This window comes from Durio zibethinus, chromosome 11 (assembly GCF_047325235.1).
Source record: "Durio zibethinus cultivar Kanyao isolate XHJ-2024 chromosome 11, ASM4732523v1, whole genome shotgun sequence".
Lineage (NCBI taxonomy): Eukaryota > Viridiplantae > Streptophyta > Magnoliopsida > Malvales > Malvaceae > Durio > Durio zibethinus.
Window position 1 is genome coordinate 21211507 of NC_143172.1, and position 8393 is coordinate 21219899.

General features: G+C 31.0%; 1 protein-coding gene across 3 annotated transcripts; it reads right to left on the minus strand.

The window, feature by feature from the left end:
* Nucleotides 1-842: 842 nt before the first annotated feature.
* On the minus strand, nucleotides 843-5210 carry LOC111290853 (uncharacterized). 3 transcript variants are annotated; one of them, XM_022882350.2, is made up of 6 exons: nucleotides 5012-5210; nucleotides 4457-4518; nucleotides 4234-4306; nucleotides 3764-3897; nucleotides 2164-2619; nucleotides 843-1627 (listed from the first exon to the last, which is right to left on the minus strand). In XM_022882350.2, the coding sequence occupies exons 3-6, from the start codon at nucleotides 4258-4260 to the stop codon at nucleotides 1213-1215; spliced, it is 1032 nt and encodes a 343-aa protein (XP_022738085.1). In that variant the 5' UTR covers nucleotides 4261-4306; nucleotides 4457-4518; nucleotides 5012-5210; the 3' UTR covers nucleotides 843-1212. The 3 variants fall into 3 exon arrangements, with proteins under 3 accessions (XP_022738085.1, XP_022738084.1, XP_022738086.1); XM_022882349.2 differs by lacking the exon at nucleotides 4457-4518; XM_022882351.2 differs by lacking the exons at nucleotides 4234-4306; nucleotides 4457-4518.
* Nucleotides 5211-8393: the final 3183 nt, after the last annotated feature.

The window sequence follows — 8393 nt, forward strand, 5'->3', positions numbered from 1 at the left end:
CGAGGTATTGATACAAAAATTTTCAAGTCTAACTATCAATATGAAAGACATATGATTAAGAGGCCTTAGGAAAGATATGTCGTTAAGACATATAGTTAAGTTGTCTTTCTCCTCGAGTTAGTGGTTAAAAGACTTTAAAAAAAGCATGTGATCGTGAGTACTAAACCCGTCATTTCTCTTCCCCTCTTTCTCTTTGTATTGATGTTTGCCCTCCTTTGAACCCAAAAAAAAGAAAAATTTCAAGTCTAACTATAAGCATGTCTTAAGCCATGTCGAGTGATGTAACAACATCTTGTGGCATATAATCATTAATAATGCTACATCAATATATTGTTAAAAGTTAATAATTAAGTAATAATATAGATAATTACATAAATTTAAGTAATTAAATTAAAAAATAATAATTAAGTAATTATTTTAAAAATATTCATATAATCATATAATTAAGTGATTAATTGTGTACTTAAAAACAAAAAAAAAAAACAAAAAACAAAAAATGAAGAGTTAGAATCAAAAGCTAGTGGGCGATGATCACCTTGAAGCACGGATCTCCGTGCACTAACCTCTTCAACTTTGAAAATTTTCTTGTTCAATTTAAAACATTGTTTGGTTGGAGCTAAATTGTGTGTATAAGGATGTATTTTTTTGTTTCCATTTTTTTTTTCTTCAAATTTTAATCTGACGTGGCATTTGGCCCTTATTCTGACATGACCCACTTCATTTAGCTTATTTAAACTAGGTACAGCATACAACACGTGGCGTTCATTATTGAAAAAAAAAAACAGTTTTTTCATTAACAATGTTACCGTTAGATGCCCAATGCCTTCAAAAAACAAGTTAAATTATCAAATTATGAATTTTTTTAAATATCAAACCATAAAAGTATAATTCAGGGATCAAAATACACATTAACCTAAATGAAAATGATGACATTACAGGGAATGAACCATCATATCATTACAAAAATTAAGAACAACTTCGCGCATGAATAAAATCATTCCAATTCAAAAATTACATAAATCTGGCACTCAGTTTCAATCCATTCAGTTTCAATCCATTTTAACTCCAAATGTCAAGAATGGCCCCCAGTATGAAAGGGGGTATGCTAGCTCTGTTCCAAAATTTTCAACCTGTGAAACATTTTCAGATCTCCAAACCAACTCCTTTAAACCCTCACCTAAGACTTTCCTCAGATCAGACATATCTCAAAATCTAAATCAAATTAGCCTTCTTTAGGAACCTGATGGTTCTGCAATAATATGGCCATATTGATTCCACAAAGTCCAGGTACTTTTCCATCCTCCACTCTTGAAAATCTTTCACCTTTCTTCTATACAGCTCCTTGTAGTCCAAGTTCTTCATATCTACCACGGGCTGCCACACACGTGCTCGTACATCTTCCTTCAGCTTTCCACGAGTGATATAATTGTAAGTCACAAGGCAGTAGGCAGGTAAGTTCCCAATTATTTGAACGGTCTGCTTGAAGCAGAAAACATAGAACGCACACAAGGCTCTAAGCATCTTGATGTAAAGAGCAACAATCAGGGGCCCAAACACCCATAGAGGAGTCAATTCCTTTGAAACTTCAGCCCCACACATCAAACTGACAGCCAGGTAACTAGGAATACTGCAGAGACAGCAAAGCAATTGTTAGCCATGTATGCAGATATATACAAAGCATTTTCATCCATAGATCGTCAAATAAATTACTATTCAAGTTATTCTGGAATGGCATTCAAAGTAAGACTAAGACATAGGACAAGTCAAATAATTGACAAATTTCACTGACTAAAAATATTAATAGTAAAGGATTCAAAGTTACAATTTTAACCAACAGATGAAATCAATAAGCAATAAGCTACTACTAATCATCCAGAGGCTAGAAAGAGAAGCACTATTCTTGGTTGACAAAAACAGAATCAGAACCAGGAAACCGAGTTAGCAACAGTTGATCAAAGAATACCAAAAGTCCTTAAATGAAGACGAGAATTAAATTGTTCTCACTCTTTGCTTTTTTTTTTCTTAGAAAGCGGATGTAGCTATTTTATATCACAAATATTAAAAAAAATACCTAATAGATCATCCAGCTTGTGAGGAATAACTCCAAAGGATGACACATAGAGAGACAATGCCTGGTAAGAAGCCATGAACAACTATACTTACAATATTAATAAGGCTATTTTGATTGTTGCATCCATATCCCAAAAATGGCTCCAAACCATCTTTAGAATCTCGCTTTTTTGATTGCTTTGGGTGCCAATTTGAGTTTCTGATGTGTCCCTTGGAGATGGTCCTTCTCCCAGAGGTTCATCCATCAGTTGATTTGGGGATTGTGAGCGTAATATCATTATCCATTTCTTGAATAATTTCTGAATAGCAGGGGATCCCACAACATTCTCACTTGTTTCTGGGGCATAGGCAAGTGGACCATTATGAGGCTTTGGAGATTCTATCATGGTCTCTTCACCATCTTTTCGCACATAAGAAACTTTAAAAGATTTCTTGGGAACACTTGTGTCATTTGCTCTGCCTCCTGATTCATCATTCTGAGCACTGCCTTTGAAGGCTGAAATTCTAATATTTTTGGCTTTCAATCCACAAGTATGAGAAGTCCCTATACTGCAAAAATAAGCCATCCGAATTTATACATTCAAGATGCATATGATGAAAAGGAAGTATCTGAAGAAAATGAAAGGAAAATGGGATTGCAAAAGACAACATAAAATTAATAATTGGAAAGTAGAAAAGAATATGAGTTCACATCCTGTTCAAAATGAAAAAGCTATTTCCCTTCAGCTACTGTTCCATGGCAATTATGAATGCATAAAAATGTTAATATGAGAGCAAAGTCATTTGGCTTCACAACCAAATATTATTTACTTGGATAGAATAGTTGTAGAAGAATAGGACCACAAGCATTTCCATATAAAGATCAAAGACAACTTCGGACCTGCTCTATTGGCACATCATGCAAAAAACTTCTTTCCTATCCTCACATGTAAAGGAAAACAAATCAGAATGCTGAGGCAAGAATTCTTATCCAAGCAGAGGACATCAATGACAAAAAGACATTATTGGCATAGACCCTTATGTATATAGAACAAGCATCATTACAACAATCAAGTAATGTTTGGTAACATGAACACCTTGGTAATCAGAGGCAAGAAACAATTCTTCACATTCACAAACTCACACTACATCAGCCTAAAATTATTTCAATGAAGTTTTACGCACCAGAAGCACATCTTATTACCATCCTGTGTTTTCAACATCCTTGATGTTTAATTTAACCACTTAGATCAAAGCAATTTACAATATACTCAAAGGAATGGGATTTCTCCCCCAAAAGATTCACAATAAACAAGGTCAGTGAATTCTCCCCCCCCCTCCCCCCCCAACCCACGTTCTCTTTATTGCAAAAGATTTAGAAAAAATGAAAAGGCCTCATTTCCTATTTCAGTTCAGAAGGAACCAGTCAGCCTAGTTTCTTTGCACAGGCACCTGTTGGCAATCAATTGATTCCCCACTTCCTTTCATTCAATTTGTACCTTTGTTTCTAAATTTTTAGATTATAGTAAAAGTGAAAAAAAACTTTGACAAATGGGGGAAGAAAAATTTCTAAATCAAAAGCATTAATCCTTTCAAGATCAGCACTTCCAAATATACCCTGAAAGTCGATCAAACCAACCAGGATACTAAGAGACAAGCTACCAACAAGGAATTCCGTAATTCATTCATTAATCATAAGGGAGATGTTGGTTACCTTGAACAAACAGAGCTCCTTAATGATATGCTCTTCTCTCTTCTCCCAAGCATATGATATGTAACTACATGTCGCCTTAATGTCAATCCTTTCCTCCATGATAAAGGCCTTGAAGGAAATGCTACATATGAACCCTGAAATGCAATAAAAATGGCCAACAGACTTTCAATCTTTCACAAAATACCAAAAGAAAGCTGAGATCTCTATGTTAGTAGATGAGAACAGATTAGAATTTTCCTCAATAAATAAAAAACCTCAAAGCAGTACAGAAGAGAGCTCCCAGAGCAGAATTTTATCATCTCATAGGATTCAACTAACAGCACATGGAAGGACCTATGCACCTAGGAAGCCAGGTAGGTACTTTTAACTCAGCCATCAAACTCTTGGTTTCTATGGAACTTTATTTCAATGTCCTGATTCCATGCACTCCTAGTCCACTAGTTTTTTAGTAAAAATTTTTATTAGAATACCTGCAATTGATGTGTCACCAACACCATTGTCTCAACCTCCAACTTATGCGCCCGAACATATATTTAACAAGTCCTAAACAAATGAAATGAACACAATCAACACAATGTTCTTCAGCATCACAAGAGATTGGAAGCTTTCAACTGCCATGTAAGCAGGAAATTATTACAAAAAATGATATGAAAGAGTGCAGACCAAAAACAAAAAAAGGGAACCCTAACTGACCCCGAGATAGAATGATAGCGGCCATTGCCAGAAACAGTACAGGTAACAAATTCCATCTTGTCCTTATTGAGGCAATCAAAAAAATTGCGTCAAGATTTCAAATATAGAACAAACAATGGAAATTTATACTAAAATAAAAGGAAAAGAGTTCGAGGCAAATATTGATGCTCAGTGGAGCTGCAGGACATCAAACATAATTCTATTTTGCTTTCAAAAGAAGAAGATGAAGAAAAGCGAGATTGAAATTTTGTGTTAAAATTATCAGCAAAAATTAACATTTCTTTACCTCTATTTTCTCAACATCCAGACAAAGGATGAAGCTAAAAGCTTTTAAGTAAACCCATTTCCATGTAGCTTAAGTAAATACCTTGTTATTTAAAGGAAATTCGAGTAGAAAAACAAGGCAATTTTCTTTTCTTTTTTTTTTTTTTTTTCTCTTTCTTCCGTTTTCTAATTTCTACAAATACATATTGTGAAAGCAAAACCCTAAAAGAAATAAAATGAAAAAAGAAAACAAAAAGGCAGAAAATAAGGAGAAGAAGATAAGAGACTAACCTTAGACATGAATGGAAATCTTTAGCTCCTCTCCTCTCCTCAAAACAGATTCGAAATAAAATTAGTTTTCTTTCTTTTTTTTTTTTTTTTTCTATTGCGAAGGATTAAGTGATAAAGATAAAGATAATAATAACTAAAAGGAAATGATTTTCGTCTTCAATTTATTGGAAATGTTATGGATAGAATGACAAGAAAGGACGGCAATGAACCATGAATTAGGGTTTTTATAGGGGAAGACCCTTTTTTCCTTTTTTTATCCCGGAAAAATGCAACAGTCATATTTACGCTTTGCCAGTTGAGTTTAGGCCACATAGGTTAAAACTGTAAAAAGGGCTAATTTAACATTGCCAAATGTTTGGTTTACAAAAAATTCGTTTAAAAAGAATGATAAAAAAATATGGTTAAAAATTTTAAATATTTATATTTATATATAAAAATAATTCTTATATTTTAATATCTTGCTAAATTAATATTTTTACTATTTATTTTATCTAATCAATTATTTACTAAGTATCATCTAAAGCTCGATATGGATTGAAAAGAGATTTATTGTTTGTTAAGGATATCTAGTTAAAAAAAGAGAAAGGGGAAGAATCTAAAAAAAGTGGATAGTTTCAATTGAAAAAAGAGAGGAGGGAACGATTTAGAAAAAAGATAAAGTTAAAAAAAAGATCGATTATGCGATTGAGAGAAAGAGATAATGAGAAAAAGATTTTCTTTTCTTAAGCTCTAGATTAGATTGAATTGGAATGGATAGTGAGAATTATCCTTTAAGTGGCACACAATTTCATGAAAAAAAATAAATAGCTTTTTTCAAGATTGATGATTGAAACAAAAAGCAAAAAAGAAAGAGATAAAGAAAGGAAAAGGGAAGATGGGGAGATAGTTTGATGTATGATAAAGAAAAAGAAAGGAAAAAGGAAAATAAAGTATGGTGCTGCATCAATCGGTGTTCAATATTGTCGGAATCAACCCCACTTCATTCCTTTCGTTTGGAAGTAATTTGTTTTTTCTCTACATATTTATTTATTTATTTTTGGGATTTAAAATAATTGTGATCTTATTCAACAAGGGGTTTAATTCATACTTTTGTAAAAACTTGCTAAAATGATATTGGACTAGCCTTGAATAATGTTGTTGAAGCAAAAAAAAATCGGAAGGTACTTAATTTTAGCTATAAGCTTTAGTTTTTTTTAATTTGTTGCTATTTTTCATAACATGTGTGGTGAATTTACTTTATTTTAAGTCTCTTAACTAGTTTTGAAAGCAAAAAATAGTTTCATTTATAGATATATTGAAAAGGGACCATAAGTGGCCCTGATTTGTTCCATTTATCTTTTGCATTTCTTCTTAGAATTTATTTAGGTGTTTTTTATTTTCATTCCAAGTATTTATTTTTGAATTTCTATGGTAACATCTCTTTTTCCCTTTGATTTTTATAAGTTTGTTTAAAACTTAATAATAATTCTATCACGTTATTGCATTATGATTGTTTTCTTTAACAAAATGTTAATTTTGATAAATGTGTTTCTAGTGTTATCTTATGTAAGAAATTAATTTTTATTTGTCCAAAATGAGTTTTTACTTAATTGTGTTAGGATTTCTTATAATTGTGTTAATTACATAATTTTTTATAAAATTTGGATAAACAAAAACTATAAAAAATTTGCATTACTTAAAGTTAAAGCAAGAAGTCAGTTGATTTTGATGATTTTCGTTGATGATGGTTCTAGTGAATAGGATGATTAGGGCAAATATGGCATTGGTGGTATATGATGCTTAGAAGAAGCTTGTTTTTTATTTGTAATAATAACAACATTTTAGAAAAATCAGATAAAATTATAGTTGGCTGTAAAAGTACTATTTAAAATTATTGTCCTAAAATCATCTTGAGTATATTAATAGAAGTTTATTACACTAAAATAGGATATTTGGAATTAACTTGTAATCATACTTCTCATCAACTGTTAGAATCTATGCAAAAATTCAAAATCCATATTTTATACAAATTGGTTATTAAACAATTAGTTAAAATGCCTAAGTTCAACTTTCTATAAGAACTTTGATTAGAAAATTGACGGTGGCTAGACCAGATTGAGTGATGTAAGTGGAGTATAGAAAAGTTTGAATAAATTTTTTATATGTGATTTTTTAAAATTTAGTGTTCCTAATAAATAATTTAATCTTTACAGGTTACAAGAGCTTTTGAAAGGCTAATAGAGAAAGAAAAAAAGATATAATAAGAGTTAAGGATCAAGTATGTCTCATTGGGCTTCATGAACTACTTTTACAACCTTTATAAGTTGATACATTTCAAATTGTATACTTATACATGTTTTACCCTAGTGTATTTACAATTTTCTATGAGTGTGCACATGATTAATTAAAAGAAATGATTTGCTAGTTAGCTATGTTCTTTTTTTTTTATATATTATATTTGGGTATCTTTCAAGTCTTTAATGATGGCAGAATAAGGTACTTCATACATATCTTACTTCAATCTTATTCTTTTCTTGGGACATTCAAAAAAAAATTTTTTTTTGCTTTCACCTGTGATGGCCTCATCTTTTAAGGAGTATACATATGTTTGGGCTATTTTAATTTATTATAATTTGAGGATTTTACGCACTTAAAGGGGTATTGAAAATGGTGAGGAGCCAAGATTTACAACTATAAAAGAGTTGCGAGAAGAAATTAGAGTAATGTGTTAAATTTATTATTGAGGTTTGTTAAAAAAAAAGAATGCCTTATTTGCTGCAGGTTTTTCCATAGGTCTTTTATGCATGATTGGCAGTGACACTTCATAGACATAATTCTATTATGTGATAATTTTTTTAATATTTCAAAACCTTATAGATTTAAGTATTAAATGTAAATAAAATGGATCTAAAGTAAAATTATTAATACCAAAGTTATTGTTTACTCAACCATAGCATGCATGGTATATTTGAAATATAATTTTCAAAAAGCAAATAAATTTGGGAACAAGCTAAGTAAAGAGAATGGATTAAATATTTTTTCTCTTGATGTATTGTTTATAAGAGAAATCAGATACATACGATTATTTCAAATTTGGATTCATGTGAATAAAGATATTGGAAACAACAATTCTTATTAAATGTATAAAGCATTTAAGCTATATTCTTAAACTTTTACGCAAGTGTTTAGTTTAATATAATTTCCTCTATGGTCTACCATTTTTTTCTTTCCCCAATTGCTGCTATACATCTAATTAACATTATGGTTTGGTAATTGGTTGACATATGATTTTCTTTTTACTATAAAAGCCAAAGTGAATTGACTTTAGGGAGGTGAATGGTATAGGCAAGCACAAAAGTGGTTTGTTTTTCCTTTCTTTGCATTCTTCTCTCTTTTATCCAAC

Bases quoted from the DNA above. Each gene is read 5' to 3' on its own strand.
- LOC111290853 (XM_022882349.2), bottom strand. From the start codon at position 4,260: ATGGTGTTGGTGACACATCAATTGCAG. The intron at 3,898-4,233 runs GTATTCTAATAA...ATTGCATTTCAG, and splicing joins TGGTGACACATCAATTGCAG to GGTTCATATGTAGCATTTCC. The intron at 2,620-3,763 runs GTAACCAACATC...TTATTTTTGCAG, and splicing joins AGGAGCTCTGTTTGTTCAAG to TATAGGGACTTCTCATACTT.